This window comes from Meriones unguiculatus, chromosome 18 (assembly GCF_030254825.1).
Source record: "Meriones unguiculatus strain TT.TT164.6M chromosome 18, Bangor_MerUng_6.1, whole genome shotgun sequence".
In the NCBI taxonomy this organism is placed as follows: Eukaryota; Metazoa; Chordata; class Mammalia; order Rodentia; family Muridae; genus Meriones; species Meriones unguiculatus.
Window position 1 is genome coordinate 36,522,265 of NC_083365.1, and position 20,377 is coordinate 36,542,641.

The 20,377-nt window shown below is 40.7% G+C and overlaps 1 protein-coding gene across 1 annotated transcript; it reads left to right on the forward strand.

The window, feature by feature from the left end:
• The first annotated feature begins 646 nt into the window (after positions 1-646).
• On the forward strand, positions 647-20,361 carry Eif3m (eukaryotic translation initiation factor 3 subunit M). The gene is made up of 11 exons (XM_021646364.2): positions 647-784; positions 3,168-3,300; positions 4,201-4,339; positions 4,751-4,874; positions 5,134-5,228; positions 11,867-11,950; positions 12,757-12,856; positions 13,486-13,567; positions 17,727-17,870; positions 19,690-19,750; positions 20,173-20,361. Exons 1-11 carry the CDS (start codon positions 743-745, stop codon positions 20,291-20,293), a joined length of 1,125 nt encoding a protein of 374 aa, XP_021502039.1. The 5' UTR covers positions 647-742; the 3' UTR covers positions 20,294-20,361.
• The last annotated feature ends 16 nt before the right edge of the window (positions 20,362-20,377 follow it).

Below are 20,377 nucleotides of genomic sequence, written 5' to 3' on the forward strand. Positions count from 1 at the left end.
CCTTTCTTGCCATTCCCTAGAAAATACACTACATAGAATTTCCATCATGTTGGATGTTTTAAGTATCCTAGAGATGACTTAAATTATGAGGGAGGATGTACAGAAATGTACAGATACATATTCACTAAGCCATTTTTATATATGAGTCTTGAGCACCCATAGACTTTTGGCATCCTTGGAAAGGGGAATCCTGGAATCCCTAACCGATACTGAGTAAAAGATGCTGAGCTATTGCGTATTCTGGATAAATTATTAGTTAAGTGGTGACTAGTTGAAAACTAGTCACCCTTAAGTAGCAAGGAACATTGCCTAGCAACTGGACCAGCAAACTGGGTTGAAGCATAAACCAGAAAAAAATCAGAAAGTTCCAAGGCCTCAGGGACAGGGGCTATCTGGAAGAGTCAGCAAGAGCTCACTAGGCTCCGGACGGTGTGGCCGAGGTAGGGTCAGGTGCCAGGGGCCTAGCCTGCCCCGCAGGCAGCAGGCGGGCAGAGGACACATTTCCCCAAACCACCTAGGTTTCCGGGAGAAGCGGGTGGTTTCAGGTAACAGCCGGCGCAGAGTTAAAGATGAGGGCAAGTCCAGACGCCAGCGGGGAGGAAGTAGCGCTGTGGACCCGCCCACGAGACCCGCCCTAGCTGGTTGACCCGGAAGCGGTTGCGCGTAACGCCGCGCGGCCCGGCTCCCTTTTCCGGTCGGCGTGGTTCTCGAGCGGAGCGTCTTCCGCAGGCGGCCCTTCGCCATGAGCGTCCCGGCCTTCATCGACATCAGCGAGGAAGACCAGGTGCGCGTTGCGGGGCCCGCGGGGCGGCAGGGGAAGGCCGTGAGGCGGGGGCGCGCTCTCCGGGCCCGGGTCTCGGCGCGTGCGCGGCCGGCGGTCGGGACGCGGGCCCGGCGGGTCTCCTCCGGAGTCGCTGGTGGTGACCCGGAACTTTCGGCGGGCCGGGGACGGCGTCCGCGAAGTTGGCGTGTGGTCGGCCTAAGCCGTCTGAGAAAAGCCCCCTTGAGCGGGGCGTGAAAGGCGGGTCGCAGACGAGGGTGGCCTGTAGTTTACGCGGTGACCCGCGTTCTGTGTTCCCACAATCCCACCTGTCAGTCCCCTCTCTGCTGGGCGGAATAAGCATCTGGCGGGCCGTCCCGACACTTGGAAGTTTACTAATTGGGGCTTACACTCCCGTTCACGGGACGGATGGCCTCTCGCCTTTGCCATAACAAGTTTGGTGGTTGAGATGATGCTATGCAATTTTTTTTGATAACCTAAATTATTCTAGGAAGACGTTTGTCCTGTGCGTGCGTACACGCGAGACACCACTGACGAGAAATTTGAGGGTCCACGGTAAACAAGGACGGAGAGGGGGTTATGCACACCTAGAAAGATAACAGAAGAGTGTTTGATGGTAATGGAAGTGTGTTACCGGGAATTGACTAGTGCTTACAGAGAAGGTACCCCCGGCCAGGGTCTGTGACCTTGTCATTGGTCATATTGTACAGTATCTTGTGGTCAGCAAGAATGAAACAAAAACGTTAAACTTTGTTTTATTTTGTTTTTTAGAAAAATGTTTGTAAAGCAGGGAGTAAAAAAATTTTTTAAAAGATTTTTTAAAACCTTGATTGGATTATATATTTGTGACATAAAGGATGGTCTCTGGTGTCATTTTGTTCTTTCTAATTTGACAGTTGAGTTTTCAAAGTACTCTTCTTTTTTTTTTTTTTTTTTATAATACCATACCAACTTCTTACAGGAAGCTACTATGTTACTGTTTGGAAAAATAATTCCATCAGTTCTATGGGTTTATTAAAGGTTTCTGAGGTAGCTAAACACATTTGGGGGGTTGAAAATGTTGGTTATCTTCCCCAAGGTTCTTTTGCTTTGTCCAGACAAGTTGACACGGTGCATTTTTTATTCCTTTACCTCTTGTGTATGGATTTTTGGCAAGTGTTTCACTATGTAGCCTTGGCTGGCCTGGAACCTGAAGCCAATAGAGATCTCCCTGCCTCTGCTTCAGGTGTTGTCACAACTGTGCACCACCTCACTCAGCCACCTGTGTGCGCTCTCTCTCTCTCTCTCTCTCTCTCTCTCTCTCTCTCTCTCTCTCTCTTCTTTTGAGACAGGGTTTCTCTGTGTAGCCTTGGCTGTCCTGGACTACTTTGTAGACCAGGCTGGCTTCGAACTCACAGAGATCACCTGCCTTTGACTGCCCGAGTGCTGGGATCACAGGCGGGTGCCACCGCCACCCTCCTTACCTGTGCATTTTCTCATGGAATTCTTTACTCTGATGATGACGATGATGATGATTATATTTTTTGAGACAGGGTTTCTCTGGGTAGCCTTGGCTGTTTTGGAACTCACTCTGTAGACCAGGCTGGCCTCAAAGAGATCTATCTGCCCCTGCTCCTGCCTCCCAAACACTGGGATTAAAGGCATATGCCATTACTACCCAGCTCAAGTATTTTATTTTATTTGCTTTGAAAAAATCATTCACATTCATGTTTGACTACATAAATGCCAAACCATCAAAGGAAAAATTATTAAAGATCATAATTAGGGAATAAAGTAGGGAATATCCAAATGACTTAATTTAGTAGTTCGTTGTTTTGATAGGACCAAGAGTCCTATCTGGCTTTCTGACCCAGAGGTCCATGTTACATTTTAAGATACTTGTTACACAGTGTATGGACTTTGATATATAAACATTTTAATTCGGGCTGCACTGCTAGGCATTACCTTTTTATATTAGTGTCTTCCAAAATGCTGGTCCCAAATGGTTCTCAAGTTAATAGCAAATGATTAGCCTTTTTTCCAGGTGATAACTAATTTCTCGTAGCTCTATTTGTGTATGCACTTGACAACAATAAAATTTTCATTTATTTAAAAAAAAAATTCGACTTTGCCAAGTCAGATTGACTTCTCTCTAGTTTCCACCCCTCCCGGTGGGTTAAATGAGAAAGCAATTGCTACAGTTAGGAAGTCCAGCTGATGGAGGTGACACGAAACTGAATAGGCTCCTTGTGAAGTGTGTCTACATAGGCTCTGTAGAGAGAGTGAAGGAACAGCACTTAGCTTTAGAAGTGCTTTCTAAAGGGCAGATGGGTTGGATATTTGTGTTTTGTCATACATCAGTTTTACAAGTGGACATAGAGATTTAGCAACCCTGTTTGATTCACAGGCAGCTGAACTTCGTGCTTATCTGAAATCGAAAGGCGCCGAGATCTCAGAAGAGAATTCGGAAGGTGGACTTCATGTAGATTTAGCTCAGATTATTGAAGCCTGTGATGTGTGTCTGAAGGAAGATGATAAAGGTTTGTTTTAATTCTTCCTACAAAATACTTCTTACTAATCATAAGAAATGTTTAAATTTTTCTTGTCAGTAGTGTGCTTTGGTTTCAGACTTTTAAGATTTTTAAGCAGTGTGGAGGGGAACGAATACAATCAAAAATGTATAAAAATTTTTAATTAAATATTTTCAAGCAGTTGTTTTTATTGTAATCTTCCCATATAATTATAGTTTAGTATTTTTTGTTTGTTTGTTTGTTTTTTCTTCTGTTAAACCTGTAAAATAAGCCATTTGGGGAAAACCTTTTTAATATGTGTATCAGTGTGTTTCTACACTTACTAGAAGTTGATGGTTTTAAAATGAACTGAAGCGGTCTGGATGGACATCAGAGAGGACATTATTTCAAGTAATAGTTCATTGTTAGGCTGCTCCTATTTATTAAGATACAACTGGAATTTCTGTATGGTGAATTCTGAAATCTAGAGATAAAACTTTGTGTGTATATGTGTAAGTAATGGCTGTACTACTTGAAAATGAGTTAACCAGCTAGAAATTTATCAGCCTTCCACTTTAAAATAATTCTCTACATGAGGTACAAAGTTTTCTTCAGTTGAGACACCCTGGCCTAAAATCCAACTAGTAATTTCAAGATGGTTGGACATTATGCCAATAAAAGTCATACAAGAAAATAAATGAACATATAAATCGTGCACCTGCTTTCTGAATGCTGGCTCTGCAATGGCGCCGGTGCAGTATGACTCATGGATGCTGTATCCATAAAGGTATCCCAGAAATCAAGCATCTTCTCAGAGTTTCACAGTAGCCAAGCTATGGTAGAGCATCTTTGTGTTGAAACACTAGAAATACATATTGGATTAGACATGGTGTTATATCTCTGCTGATTGTGTTCTTGATGCCTGTGTAGATGTTGAAAGTGTAATGAACAGCGTGGTATCACTCCTGTTGATCCTGGAACCAGACAAGCAAGAAGCATTGATCGAAAGTCTGTGTGAAAAGTTGGTCAAGTTTCGGGAAGGCGAACGCCCATCTCTGAGACTGCAATTGTAAGTTTTAGACTACAGGAGGGGCCTAGAAGGTGTCTCCACAAAGGACCTGAGTTTGGTTCCTATCACTCATTCAGGCGACTCAGCTTTCAATAACTCCAGTTCCTAGGAATCCAACACTGGCCTCTGCTGGCACCTGCACACACAGACACATGCACACAAAATTTAAAATAATAAAAATAAATCTTTAGAAACAAAACATTCAAAGGGCTGCTTGTATGGTATAAATTGTGATTGCTAGAAGCAGGAATCCTGGAATTTGATTGTCAGCAGCTTTCTGGGTCTCGGGCAGTTACTTAGCCTTTCTGTGCCCAGCTCCCTCCTTTGTAATACGAGGTTATTATTAGTGCTGCCTTGTATTTGCTGTGAGAGCAGATAACTCCAGTTAGTACTTTGGTTGTTTGTTGCCAGGCTCAGCAATCTTTTCCATGGGATGGACAAGAACACTCCTGTAAGGTACACAGTGTACTGCAGCCTCATCAAGGTGGCGGCGGCGTGTGGGGCCATCCAGTACATCCCAACAGAGCTGGACCAAGTGAGTGCTCCGCTTAGAGTTGTAGCCAAGATAGTAGCAGCTCCTTGTGTCCTGACCTTCATCTGTTTGTCCTTGGGGAAAGTGTGGGGTGAAGTAGGGGCTCATGTGGCCCTGGCCGGCCTCAGACTTGCTGTGTAGTAGAGGATGAGCTTGAGCCAATCCTCCTGCCCCTGCCCCCTCCTAAGTGCTCAGTGTTTTATACTGAATATGTATTGCTCAGCTCTCTTAATAAATTCTCCTTTCATAAATCGTGTTGTAGGTGAGAAAGTGGATTTCTGACTGGAAGCTCACCACTGAAAAGAAACACACCCTCTTAAGACTACTCTATGAGGCGCTCGTGGATTGTAAGAAAAGGTATCAGAAGTACTGCATAAGCGGAACTTGATTTTCTTTTTTAAACTGCTATAGTTGAGAACCCTAGAGCTGTATATGATGTTAGACTAAATTATTTAATGGTATTCTGATGCATAGTACCAGAGTGAAGCATTCGTTTTTGTTGAGAGCTGTAGTGGGTTCATAAAAGAACTGTAGAATTAAATGAGATCTTTCTTGTTGGGTTCCGGCAAGGTCTTGGTGTAAAGGCTTCTTTGTATTCAGGCCATCAAACCCAGTGGTCAATATCCCAGTTTTAGGTGCCTGCAGACAGTCAGTTAGCCTTATTGTATGACTGTTTAAATGAAGGCTTTACCTAGCTTTTTCTTAATACTTCTGAAATACCACTCTTCAGTTAATTTTCTTACACAAATTTCATAATAGCTTTGGTGCTAATATCAGAAAGATGAATACATTTCTGTTATATGGCACATTGTGAATATTTTCAAGGTGTAATTTTGTTGTGAAGGTTGTTGTGTTTATCATAAGCAAACAGTGCTTACCTTTGTAGTCTGTTCTGAAACAGCGGGTAGTTTACGCCATGCTGGCCTCCTTAGGACAACATTTTAACCAGTTGTCAGTAAAGGGTTGAGAGGAAGTAGTTTACATCAGAGACCATTTTAGATGGAGTACATACAGAAGACTGTAAGAAACAGGCGTTACTTACTGTTGTGTGCAGGTCACAGACTCTGGCCTCTGGAGGTCAGACCTTGAGCTCATCATTCGCATGGCCCTGAGTGGCTAAGTGCGGCTGTAGTACTTTAAAATGGAAGCAGCACTCCTCCTCCCCTCAGCTCATTAGGGACATTGTATACGGAGTTTTAAAGGCTTTGTCACTAAGCAGGCACTCACTAAGCTCGCCTTTACAAGTTGAGCTCATTTTTCTACTGCAGTGGTTTTAGGTGATGGCTGTTTTGATTTCTTGTGAATGTAAGGTGCCTGCTGGAGCTGATACCCCATCTTTAGAGGATTTCTCTTCATTGCTTGTTTGGCTCTCAGTCTTTTGTATATGGAAAGGAAATAATGGATTCCAGTGGTATTCTTAGAAATCTAGGTAGGTCAGTAGCATCTACCAGGGCTACTGGACCTGTCCTGCTGTTTACATATTACAATATACTTAACCACAGCCGAACTCTTTCTTTTAAAAAAGGCTTTATTTTTAGTTAGCGGGGCGGGGAGTTGTGTACACACAAGTGAGTGAACGTTAGAGGAAACAGTGAAGGCAGTTCTCTCCTATCTCTCCATGGCTTCTGAAGATCTACCATAAATTTTTCAGTCTGCATGGCAAGTACCTTTGCCTTTTGAGCCGTCTCATAGGCCTCGCCTTTTCTCTTCTGAAGCAGTTTTTGCCATTGGTTTTTGCAGCCCCTCTGGTATTCTTTTCAGAGTCACAACTCTCTCTCTCTCTCTCCTGTCTTCCTACCTATTCTGTTGTGTTTGTTCTCTATGGTTTGCCTCCCTGCTTGCTGCAGTTGTGGAAGAGCAGGGGACCTAGAGTACCTTGAGTGGGCTGGGTTTTTTGTTTTTGTTTTTCTTTTTCTTTTTTTCTGTTTGTAATTTATATTCCCTGCAGGACAGTTGGCATCTGGGCCTGCACCTGTGGCCTGACCAGCTAATTAAGATGAGCCAGTCCCCCGGTTACTTTAGCTCTAGTTGCTCCCTCACATGTCCCTTCGAGAGCTGCTGGCTTGAGCAGTCTTCTTATTCTTGAATGTCATCTACAATTGATGATTTCAGGTTTTTCTCCTTCTGCTTCTCTGAACTCCAAATGTCCATTCCTATTTTATATCTCCAAAAGAGTGTATAAAAGGAATCTTAGACTTGATAGTTGTAAAAGTAAACCATAGATCCCCCCCCCCCAACTCAGGAAGTTACCATCTTCATTTTTCCAGTTGATTAAGACCAAAACTTGGGATTCATCTTTGACCTCTCTGTCTTCCATCCATCAGCAGACCCTGTTGGCTTTTAAGTAAATGAAAAGTCAAACACATCACTGCTATTACTACCAGGTGGTCTAAGCCATTGTCCTCTCTTACTTTATTTAAAACTGCCCACTAACCAGTCCTTGTTTTGATCCTTGTTATCCTGTAGACTGTTATCAACACAGCTGCCAGAAAGTTCTATTTAATGTGGATTATCAGACTATGTTTCTCCTCTACTAAGAACCCTCCAGGGGCTTCATTCAGAGGAATAGGCAAGCGGACTCCAGCCCCATGGCACTGGATTTTCCCAGAACACTACCTAGGTATCCACTTGGCTCCTTCATCATGCCACTCACTGGTTCTAGTCATTGGAAGGGCTTTCTTGGCCTCCTATGTAGCTAGCAGTCCCTCTGCACCATCCCTGTTACTATATATTTTCCCTTTGCCAAGAGGAATGCTGTTGTGTAGAACACAGACTTTGAGGGGAGGGACTTGTACCGGTAGGCAATTGGTATCTATGTATCAGATGTGTGGCTGTTGCTAACCTAACCATGGCCAAGCAGTGGGTCCAAGAGGCAGAGATGTGAGACACTATCATGTGCTAGCTTGAACTGGTGAGTATGTGCCTTCCAAAAGCATGCAGAGTGAAACATCCTGGAACTGTTTGCAAGATGTAAGAGTTCTTCCTAGTGTTCTGAACTGAGAATTAAACTGCAGTGTTTTAGATTTGATCCTGGTTCTAAAGAACAAATAGAGTGCAGTAGACGCCTCTCTGTCTTTATTCTTTACTCAGCACATGTCTGTGGGGCTCCTCTCCCACTCTTCAGTAACATTAGTCTCCTTTTTTACCTTAGCTGCTTTCTCTTTTTAAGATTTTTTTTTTTTATCTTATGTGTGTACCTGAATGCATATGTGCACACAGGTGCCCTAGAGCCAGAGCTGCATTTAGTTGTAAGCTTCCTAATGTGGGCGATGGGACTAAAGTCATGTCCCCTGCAAGATTAGCTTATGCTCTTAATCGCTGAGCCATCTCTCCAGCCCCTTCTTTACACCTTTGGAATGAAAAACAATGTCTGTAGCCCAAGCTGCTCCACTAAACTTCAGATCTACTTGTGTGAATGTTTTTTCTTTGCACTCATATGTGGCCCATGGCACCATACACTCAGTGTAACCAAAATGAATTTACATTTCTCAGTCTCTGTTTCTTCTCTGTAAAGGTAATGAAGGTGATTTCAGCCTCGATCCCCTCTCTCCATCTTCTGTGATCACCTCGTTAGGTCTGCCTCCTTGGCGCTGTTTCTATAGGCATCAGCATTGCTTCTCTGTGTTGTTGCAGGACTCTTCAGAGTAGTCTCTGTGTTCTCTGAATTTTCCCTGAAATTTCAACATGTTATATAGTTTTTCATTTGGTCTTGATCCATGGAATCCTTAATGTACATTTTTCCAGCATAAGGTTCCGCCTACTGTGCTTAGTGAATAGTGAAAGCTGTCTCATCAGTTTTATAGTGACAGACTGTGCTTAAATATTCTCTGTGTGTCTCTCTTGCACACATGTTCTGCCGCCGTCATATTCTTGTTTATCATACTCTAGACAAGGAACCTATCAGTTCAGAATCACCATGCATTTCCCACTCTGGAGAGGAGCTGGTACCTTTTTGTACATGGCTCATAAGGGGAGTGGTTGTTACTTTTTAAAAATTTTTGATCTCTGTGTGTACATGTACTATAGCGCACAGGTAGAAGCCAAAGAAAGGATAATTGCAGGAGTCAGTTCCTTCTCTCTACCATGTGAATCTCAGGGATCAGACTCAGGTTGTCAAGCTTGGTAGCAAGTGCCTGAACCACCTCATGTGCCTACGTTTTAATATATTGAAGTAGTTGAGGGAGAAAAAGCCACAGGAAAAGTAGTATTCCATGACATGAACGTTATATGGAATCCAGATTTCAGTATTTGTGAGATTTTGTTGGCAGACATGTATGCCTGCTCATGTGCACATTCTGTGGCTGGTTTCGCCAGGAGTTGAGTAGATGGAACAGACACCCTTTTGCTTGCAGAGCGTTTTAAAACATTTGCTCTCTTGCATTTTACAAGAAACTGCCTATCCCCATTCAAAATTAGAGTTTTATTTTTATGCATATAGGTGTTTGGCTTGTGTCTGTGTACCATGTACATGCCTACATTTTAAAGAGTGATCCTAGTTAGCTATTGCCATGCTATGCAATTTAAGTGGAGTATTGAACTTTTAATAAAAAGACTTACTTAGTTGAGATGTACCAGATTGAGGTATACTGTGGTTGCTAAGACTGGAAGACATGATATGCCTGGGGTCGAGAATAAGTATGAGTTTCTTAATGCATGTCTTTGGATTTTTCTAATTATAGCACTGTTTAAGATGTTAAGTATCATAACTATGCCTATATATGTCATTGAACTTTAGGCAAACACAGTTCCTACTACATTGCCGAGGTTGAATGCAGATAGGAAGGGAAAATATTTCTAGAAAAAGAAACCTAATTTTTCTCAGCTTAGCAGTATTTTCGGAAGTGACTGAAGATTCATCAATTAAAGCAAGTAAGAAGAAAAAAGATAAATGCTGGGTTTATTTACCATTAAGCTATATCCCTAGCCAAGATAAGCATTTTATAAGCCTCCAAGTTGAAGTAAATGTATTCAGTTATCTTACCCCTTCTGTAAAGCAAAGGGCACTATCATCAGAACAAAATGAAAACCTACAGATTGGGAAAGGATCTTCACGAACCCTATATCTGACAGAGGTCTAATATCCATAATATATAAAGAACTCAAGAAATTAAACAGCATCAAATCAAATAACCCAATTAAAAAATGGGGTACAAAGCTAAACAGAGAATTCTCAATAGAGGAACATCGAATGACAGAGGAACACTTCAAGAAATGCTCAACATGCTTAGTCATCAGGGAAATGCAAATCAAAACAACCCTGAGATTTCACCTTACACCAATCCGAATGGCTAAAATCAAAAACTCAAGTGATAATACATGCTGGAGAGGATATGGAGAAAGAGGAACCCTCCTCCATTGCTGGTGGGAATATAAACTTGTACAACCACTTTGGGAATCAATCTGGTGCTTTCTCAGACAATTAGGAATAGTGCTACCTCAAGACCCAGCTATACCACTCCTAGGCATATATCCAAAAGATGCTCAGGTATACAACAAGGACATTTGTTCAACCATGTTCGTAGCAGTTTTATTTGTAATAGCCAGAAGCTGGAAACAACCCAGATGTCCCTCAATTGAGGAATGGATACAGAAATTGTGGTACATTTACATAATGGAATACTACTTATCAATTAAAAACAAAGAAAGCATGAAATTTGCAGGCAAATGGTGAGATCTAGAAAAGATCATCCTGAGTGAGGTATCCCAGAAGCAGAAAGACGAACATGATATATACTTACTTAAAAGTGGATAGTAGGGCTGGAAAAATGGCTCAGTGGTTAAGCCTGCTCTTGCAAAGGACCCAGGTTCAATTCCCAGCACCCACGTGGCAGCTCACAACTGTCTATAATTTCAATTCCAGGGATTCTAATACCTTTGTACCAATACACAGAAAATAAAATTAAATAAATTGTTTAAAAAAAAAAGTGGATAGTAGCAAGAAGGAGGACCCTGGGTAAGATGCTTAATCTTCATTCAGAAAGGCAAGTGAGATGGACATCGGAAGAGGGAGAAAACAGGGAACAGGACCAGAGACTTACCACAGAAGGCCTCTGAAAGACTCGACCCAGCAGGGTATCAAAACATATGCTGAGATTCATAACCAAACTTTGGGCAGAGTAAAAGGGGGAGATAGAAAGACCTGGAGATAACAGGAGTTCCACAAGGAGAGCAACAGAACCAAAAAAATCTGGGCACAGGACCATGCATGGAGATAACTTAGAACCCTTGCATAGAAGTAGCCCATAACAGCTCAGTGTCCAAGAGGGTTCCCCAATAATAGGAACAGGGACCTTCTCTGACATGAACTCATGGGCTGGCTCTTTGATCACCTCCACTTGAGGGAGGAGCAGCCTTATCAGTCCACAGAGGAAGATAGAGAAGCCAGTCCTGATGAGACCTGATAGGCTAGGGTCAGATGGAAGGGGAGGAGGACATTCCCTATCATTGGACTGGGGGAGGGGCATATAAGAAGAAGAGGAAGGGAGGGTGGGATTGGGAGGGGATGGGGCTATAGCTGGGATACAAAGTGAATCAACTAATAAAAATGAAAATAAATTAAAAAAATAGAATTGACCATCCACATAATTTTAAGGGCAATTTTCACTGGAAAGCTATTACAGCCACACTGTCCTAAGAGCTTATCTTGAGCCTTTATATCACCTCTCCCTTTGCCTAGAACGCTAGCTTGTTTCACAGCAAAGACTGAGGGTAAAAGGAGATTTTCTCTTTTGGTGTCTCAGTTTACCTTACACAACCTCAGAGAGACTGCTTACTCTGTAAAGGCATCCCCACTTTCTGCCCTTCTTACTTTTTTCTCGCAGGTTTTATTTAATCATTTGTTATTTTTCCTTAGCTGTGTGACAGGTTCTGTGTTTTTGTTTTTTGTTTTAAGATAAACAGCCATTTTGGGCACTGTTTTATATGTGCATCAGTAAGTATTTTTAGTAGGGGAATGACTAACAAAATTCAAACTATTGAAATGATGCTCTTTTTAGTGATGCTGCATCAAAGGTCATGGTGGAGTTGCTCGGGAGTTACACGGAAGACAATGCTTCCCAGGCTCGAGTTGATGCCCACAGGTAATACTGAGTGTTGCTCTGGTGAGCACTTGCCATCAACTTAAAGATGAACTACAGGCTTCAGTTCAGCAACCGACACAATCTCTGCAACCCCTAGCTGGCAAGAGGTAGTCAGTAGTTCCTTCAGGGTTGGCACTGTGTGTGAAATAGCGCTTGGTGCTTACTGTGCCGGCTTGTGCTGTTAGTGCCGAATAAGCACAGCCAAAGAATTACAACTCACTCTGGGGTTGGTCTTTCTTCATAAGGTGTGTAGATGGGGAAAGTTTGGCTACTTGGTAAAATATAAAAGTGAGGTAAGAATTAGTTTTATGAAATTTCTCTATAGGGTTATTACTGCATGTGCACTTAGACATGGCAGGGGTTCCTGCTTTGCCAGTGTTTAAAGTTTCACCACAGACCTTAATTGAAATTTGCTAGATGAATTTCTTGTTTTTCTGAGTGTCTTTCATGATCTCTAAGATGGTCATGAGAACAGTGTGTTAAGGTTGTTTTAAGGGTAAGTGGCCATGAGACAGTCTGTAAGGGTGATAAAATTGACTTCTGTGAGCTGTTGCTGTTGCATGAAAACCATCGAAGCATACTCTCAATAAAAAGGTATTGATCTATCTGTTTTAACCTGAATTTGTATATTCTCTATCCTATATTGAACTCTCAGATTACTGAATTAAATATATCTTATAATGTACAAATTAATCAGCAACAAGCTAGGATTTCAAGGTTGACCTTACTTTTTGTTTTTTGGGGTTTTTTTTGTTTTTGTTTTTGTTTTTAATTTTTATTTTTTTACTTTTTGTTTTCTTATCAAGGTGTATTGTGCGGGCACTGAAGGATCCAAATGCCTTTCTTTTTGACCATCTTCTTACTCTAAAGCCGGTCAAGTTTTTGGAAGGCGAGCTTATCCATGATGTAAGTAGTTTGTCTCGGTGTGAATCATTTTTTTCTCCAGTGTCTTACATATATGCTGAAGCAGCAGCCCCCTTTGTGTCGTATTCATGCAGGATGTTACTGGAGAGAGCCTACCCTCTGTTGGGAACAGACTGGTATTAGGACCAGCGCACTCTGTCCCCCGAACACTGTTCCTTCATCTTCTGTCTTGGCCTGGCTATTTTGAACTTCACTAATCACATTTCTTTTTATTACTTAATATCACTGCCCCAAATTAAGATTTTAAAAAATAATAACATAGCCAGGCTTGGTCCCAGCATTTCAAGGGCTGGAGCAAGAGGATCAGGAGCTCAAGACCAGTGGGAACTATATCTAGCAAGACATTCTCTCAGAAACAAATGAATCCCATGTTCGTAGCTGTGAAGGACACTAATTTTTTGTATTATTTTCTATTTGGGCTAAGTAGCTTAGAGCTCATTATACTTCCTGATTGGTTGATGTTTAAAATGAACTAGATGGTGGTTGGTAGTAAGCTGGTGAATGCTTCTACACTAAATATGGAGATTTATTGTTAGAAGTCAGTGTCTTAAAATATCCTGAGTGTGCATCTAACTTCTGTCTTGATACTCTTTTGTCTTTTATCTCTGTAGTTATTAACCATTTTTGTGAGTGCTAAATTGGCATCATATGTCAAGTTCTATCAGAATAATAAAGACTTCATAGATTCACTTGGTAAGTGTTGGGTTTTTTGTTTTGGTGTTTTGAGACAGGGTTTCTCTGTGTACCCTTGGCTGTCCTGTACTTGCTTTGTAGACCATGCCGGCCTTGAACTCACAGAGATCTCCCTGCCTCTGCCTCCCTAAGTACTGAGATTACAGGCATGTGCCACCACACCTGGCCAAGTGTTGGGTTTTGATTGGATTGGTGTTATTTTATTTTATTGTTTTTTGATGAAGAGACAGGAATAAGCGTGAACCTGGCATAGAAGTACTTATCTTAAAAGCTGATTTGATGATGAAAGACTAGTGGTTAAGATTGATGTATGTTTGTTTGCTTACACTATTGCTTAGATGCATGGTGATGTATCTAAAATTTAGTTTGCAGAATTATAACAGGTTTTACTTCCCTTTAATAAATAATTCCATATATGGTTGACTCCACTGCCAAAATGAATGTGTAGTGCTCTTTACACAGTAGTAAAAGTTCTCTGAACAGTAGAAGTTCTCTGAAGACAGTAAGAAATATGGTTTTGTCTTTGTGGTTATTTTTTATTAAAATGTTAGCTATAGGTGTATGAGCATGCATACATGCACATGTTCATGCACATGTATGAATGTCAGAAGACAACCAGGAGTCTGTTTTCTCCTACCGTGTGGGTTCCATGTATTATGCTTGGGTTGTTAGGCTTGGTGGCAGGTGTATTTCCAGGCCAAGCCATCTTGCCATCCTTTGAACTGGTTTTAAATGTTCTGAAACTACTGGTTTTTGGTTTTGTTTGAATGCTTAAGTCAACTGAAATAAAGGAAACGTGATTTTCCAACAGTTACAATATAGTAGAGGCTGATTTGTGTTGAGATGTAGATACTGAAGAGTGTCTGTTGGAATTTACTTGACTACTGTAGTTTGGTTAACCTTAAATTCCTGTCACCTTTGCATTCTGTACAGCCATTGGGAAAGGTGGACTTATTTGAACATAAGGTGTGTGAAATACACCAAGATTAGACACATGTCTGTGTAGAATACTTTGCCAGGTGCACTAGACCCAGAAAACCACATTCTGTCCCAGTTAATTTGCTTTGTGGCATGAAGCTGTGTGATGGAATGTTAATGTCAGCAACCTCTTTATTTACGCACTAAGGCAAAAAGGAGTAGTAATTAACACTTTGACACTCCTCCATCGATGTGTAATTGACTGTTTCAAAGGAGCACTGGTTCATAAGCTATTGCATGCATTAAAACTACGTTTTCTATATTGCAGCATTTTAAGACAAGGGTCAGTGACAATGCAGAAATTGCTCAATGATGCACATTTTTTTATTACTGCATTAAGGTTTTGACATATTAGTAATGAATAAATGTTTCCATAAAATTAGATTTTTTATAACTTTAAAATTGAAATACGATGGAGAGCCCTAAACCTTCCTCTGGGAAGGGAGCCCAGTTGATGAACCAAAGTGCCACTGCCTTCAGATCTGTAACTCAAGCTTCACCTGCATAATAGTTTGCTGTTTCAGAACCGGAGTCCTAAAGGCTGTACATTTGGTTCTTTGTTTAAAAGTAATGTGTTTTTTAGGCAGAAATAAATGATTAGATGCAGTTCATTCCGGGAATAATCTTCATTTTTTTGACAGTTGTTTTCACTTACCATAGGGGTCCTCCACAAGAGCATCAGTAAATTAAAGAGCATTTTTAGGGACTAGAGGGATGTCTCAGTAGGTAGAGGTGAGGTACTTGTGCAAGCATGAGAACTGGGGTCAGACCCCAGCACCCATGTAAAAGCTGGGCCAGGCAGTCAGTGTCTGTTACCTCCGTGCTGGTTGGTGCACAGCAGTCAGATTTCGAGGTCTGCAGACTAAGCAGTCTTGCTGAAAGGTCAGATCCAGGTTCAGTGAGCACTCCTTCTCAAGAAAGAAGATGGAAAAGGGACAGTGGAGGACACAGCCTCATCCCCCTACTCATAGACACATGTACCTGTATCTGTGCATGGGCTTTTTAATCCGACCTTCAGAATTTGGAATGTCTTTATTTTTTTCATACTCAGAGGACTGTTTGTGCACCTGTAACTGAGAATGCTAAGGGATTTTTGAGAATCTTTTAATATTCCTTGATAGGAACAGATTCCTAACTGCTAATTTATTGTGTCAGTTAGAAAAGAAATTCCTTTAATTTGCCTTTTGTAGAAATTTGCTTTTTTTTTTCCCCAACAGATGCTTTAGGAGAAATGCTATTAAATATTTTAAGTATTACATTCCACAGGTGGCATCAGTTTGTCAAAACATTTTTTTAATTAACACTGACAACTTGGGCCAACTGTATTATTATCTGTGTCAACCAAATTGCCCTAACATGTCCACGTGTAATCTGGTGTTACCCAGTTGCTACCTTCTTGCTTCAGAAAGTTAATCACCATCTGATTTGCATTTGTTAATTAGGGTTAATGTGCACTAATTGATTTTTTTGATGCTTGTAGATTACCATTAAACTCAGCAATACTTACTTGTGTACCTCATTCATTTGAGTTATGATCATGTTTTTGTTGAATCTATGCCAAATCGAAAGCCTGTATCGTTAATTACAGCTAATTAGCAGATGGTTGTGTCCTGTATTAACAGGCTTCCCTAGTCTTCCACTAATTCATGAATGATATCATTTTGTTCATGTGTGCTTAAATAACTTTAACAATATACTTGAGAGAATGTTGCTTTTTAAAACTTGTTTTGATAATACAATACTGTCAAAACAAGTACATAACATTCTCCTATAATTCTGGTTAGGGCCAGGTTAAAGAGCCAAAGAGCACCTGTCTTTAATCTCAACACTTGGGAAGCAGAGGCAGGAAGATCTCAGTGAGTTCAAAGCCAGCCTGCTTTGCATGGTGAGCTCCAGGACAGCCTATATAGAGAGACCCTATCTTTAAAAAGAAAGAAAGAAAGAAAAAAAATCCAAAGAGCTTTAGAATTTATAGATTATTTTGAGTTTTTACTCAAAATGGGCCTAAAGTCTCTGGCCACAATTTCTACTTTGTTAAGTCAATTACTTGATCTCTGGGTTTAATTTTTTTTTTTTTTTAATAAGGAAGAAGGATGAAATAATGTTTACTTCCAGGCCTAACAATTTTCTGATCCAAATAACTATGATAGTGTGTATCATTAGAGATTATGATACAAGTATTAAATGATTTGTATAATTTTATTCTTTGGCTTTATCAAGCATGCACATCTGTTAACAGTACAATATTCATTTCTTTCTTTCTTTCTTTCTTTTTTTTCCCTCAAGTCAGGGTTTCTCTTTGTGTCCATGGCTATCCTGGAACTCAGCTCTGTAGACCAGGCTGGCCTGCCCTGCTGCCCAAGTGCTGGGTTTAAAGGCCCGTGCCACCACTGCTGAGCTAACAGTACAATTTTCATACTGAGTATATTGGCCTGTAAATATTTAGTGATAAACATACTTTGATAGGAACCAGAAGGGAAATAATAGTACATGAAAATATAACTTAGTAAGTAAGATGGGCGCGGTGGTGCCAACCTTTCATCCCAATCACTTGGGAGGCAGAGGCAGGTGGATTTCTTGAGTTCTAGGCCAGCTGGACTACAAAGAGTTCCAGGACAACCAGGACTACACAGAGAAACCCTATTTGGGGAAGAAACAAAAAAAGAAGGAAAAAATATAAATTAAAATATTTGAGAGTTGTATGTGTGTGCACAGTCCTGGGAAGCAAACTCAGGGCCTTATAGTTGTTGGGTAAACAGTGTACCATCAAATACACAAAGCTTATGTTCACCAAGAGCTCTTCATTTAAATAACAGAATTCATTACTTATTTTCTAGTGTAATGACAGAGAACTTGTTTAAATGAAGAGCTCTTGGTGAGCATAAGCTTTAGGTAATTTAACTGAAATGTGCTATGTATGTTGTCTCCTAAAATGTGTAAAGATACACAAAACCTAAGAGTATTTGTAGCTCGTGCTTAACTTTAGACCTAAATTACCTGTGTTCTCTTATTACTATATAATAAAATAATAGTTTAGAAAAAAAACTCAGTACTTTGTTGTCAAATATAAGTTGTCAGGTTTGCTCTATGCAAGTGCTCAAACCTAGTGACAACTACTGCTTAACTATGATTGTGCAAGCCTTTGCATAGATACTGAATGGCTCACTGTTCTGTAATTTAGGTCTCTTACATGAGCAAAATATGGCAAAAATGAGACTCCTCACTTTTATGGGAATGGCAGTGGAGAACAAAGAGATTTCTTTCGACACAATGCAGCAAGAGCTACAGATTGGAGCTGATGATGTTGAAGCATTTGTTATTGATGGTAAGGCAATAGAACATTCTCATTGCTTTCTACAATATCTGTGACGTGAGTCAGAAGATTTTTATCTTGAAATGAGCGTGATGCTAACAAAACTGGGTTGTTTGGTAGATGTGTGTATAACAAATAATCAGATTCATTTGTAGTAGAATGAAAAGTTAGTGAATATGTAAGTTCTGTGGCTTTGGTTTTTGTCCTGTTTCCCAAAACCTCAATGTTCTATGAATGGTGTTTAGAAGCAGGGATGTTTTCCCAGGTGTGCTGATGCATGGTTGTAATCCTAAACACTTTGGAGACTGAGGCAAGGGACTACAAAAGAATCAACCAGGGGTACATAGCAAAACCATCTCAAAACAAACAAAAAACCCACTGATTTTATCCCACATCTTCCTGTAGAACAGGAATGTGAATGCTATGTGTGATCATAAGGATTAAATACATTAATGCAACAAGAATGACATAACTATTAACCATGAATATTTTCCAAGCTTTTTAATATTTAAAGTTGAAAATACTGTATAGCTAATAAGATGTCTAGAACTCTTGGCTTCGTTTCTAATAATCTAAGTTTCCAGTAGTCATCTAAAGAAGTAATGCGCTATTTGGAAATTAATCTTCCCCATGAGTAATTGTAGAGCAGAATAGAATTCAGGGTCAAAACTGTGGCCCAGGCTGGTCTTGACTTCAAGACAAGTCTTCTGTCTCACTCAGCCTCCTAAGTGCTGGGATTATAGGTATGAATCACCACACCTGTCTTTTCAACTGAAATTCCCAGTACAAACATTGTAACAGTTGATAGTTTGCTCCAGCAGGCATCAGACAGACATTACATAAGCTTCCTTCTGATTACATTTTTAAAATTAATTAATTTATTCATTTTAACTCCTAATGGTAGCCTCCTCCCTCTTTTCCCATTTCCACCCTTCTTCCCTGTTCCCCTTCCTCCCTCTTCTCCCACCCCTCCTCCCCTGTTGCTCAGAGAAGGGGAGCCCCCCTCAACCTACCCCAGCACATCAGTTCGTGTCTGAACTGAACATAATCCCCTTCCCCTGTGGCATGATGTGGGGCAAGTGATCAAAAAGTAGGCAATAGAGTCTATGTCAGAGACAGCCCCTGCTCCCCTTTCTAGAGAACCCACATGAAGCCTGAGCCGCCCATTGGCTACATCTTTGTAGAGGGCCTAGGTTCAATCCACGCATGGACCTTGGTTGGTGCTTCAAGCCCCCTTAGGCCCCAGCTAAGCTGACTCTGTTGATCTTCTTTTGGAGCTCCTATCACCTCCATCTCCTATCCTTACCCCCACTTTTCCACAAGACTCCCTACACTTTGCCCAATGTTTGGCTGTGAGTCTCAGCATCTGTTTGATCCACTGCTGGGTGGAGCCTAAGCTAGGCTCCCATCTGTATTCATAGAGAGATTGTTAATAGTGTCAGCGCTCTCCAACAGGGTTGCTCTCAGGTTGGGCCACCAGGCACTGGTTGGACATTCTCTCAGTCTCTGCACCATCTTCATCCCTGCATATCTTGTAGGCAGGGTAAGGTTTGGGTTGAAGATTTTGTGGATGGGTTGGTGTTCCCCTCCCTCCACTAGGAGTCCTATCTAATTAGAGGGTATCCTCTTCAGTCTCCATGACCCTCACTGTTAGGAGTCTCAGCTACAGTCACCCCCACATCTTCCATTTTCTTTTTTAGATTCAAAGAGCTCATTTCTTAAATACTGTTACCAGCATTGTGACAGTTTTATTCTGGTCGATTGCTCATATCTTAGCTGTTCTTTCTTAGAAATCTGCTATATAACTAACATGTAAAAAAATCTCTTTCAGCTGTAAGAACTAAAATGGTCTACTGCAAAATTGATCAGACCCAAAGAAAAGTAGTTGTCAGGTAAGACCTGTAATATTTTGCTTCATTCTGTAGGACAACTTAGTTTGTTCTGATTATTTGGCTTAAATGTTAGAGAACCAAGGTAGTTCTTAACAGTTGACTGTAGTTAAACAGTGGCTGTTTATCATAATTTTATTAAGGTTCAGACTGAATGTGATTAGCTTATTTAATGAAAGAGTCCTATTTTCCAGCACATTTCATTTAATGGCTAAGCACTGGCTAGAATACTAATGACTCTGTCTGCTTTATAGATGTCGAGAAGAGATCAATATGGTAAAAGGTTCTAAAATATAAACAAAAAATTCTTAAATTCTCCTTTAAATTATATTTCATTTTGACTTGAGGAAGATTCAACTGTGTAGTGTTTTGAAAGAATACTCAGCAGTTAAAAGATTAACTAATACTTTGTTTTTAATTTTTAGTCACAGCACACATCGGACATTTGGAAAACAGCAGTGGCAACAGCTGTATGACACTCTTAATGCCTGGAAACAAAATTTGAACAAAGTGAAAAATAGCCTTTTGAGTCTTTCCGATACCTGAATTTTTATGCAAATAATTTTGTTCTTTAAAAAAAGTTCTAAGTTGTAGTAAAATGTTATCAACTAAAATTTGACTGATCTGGCC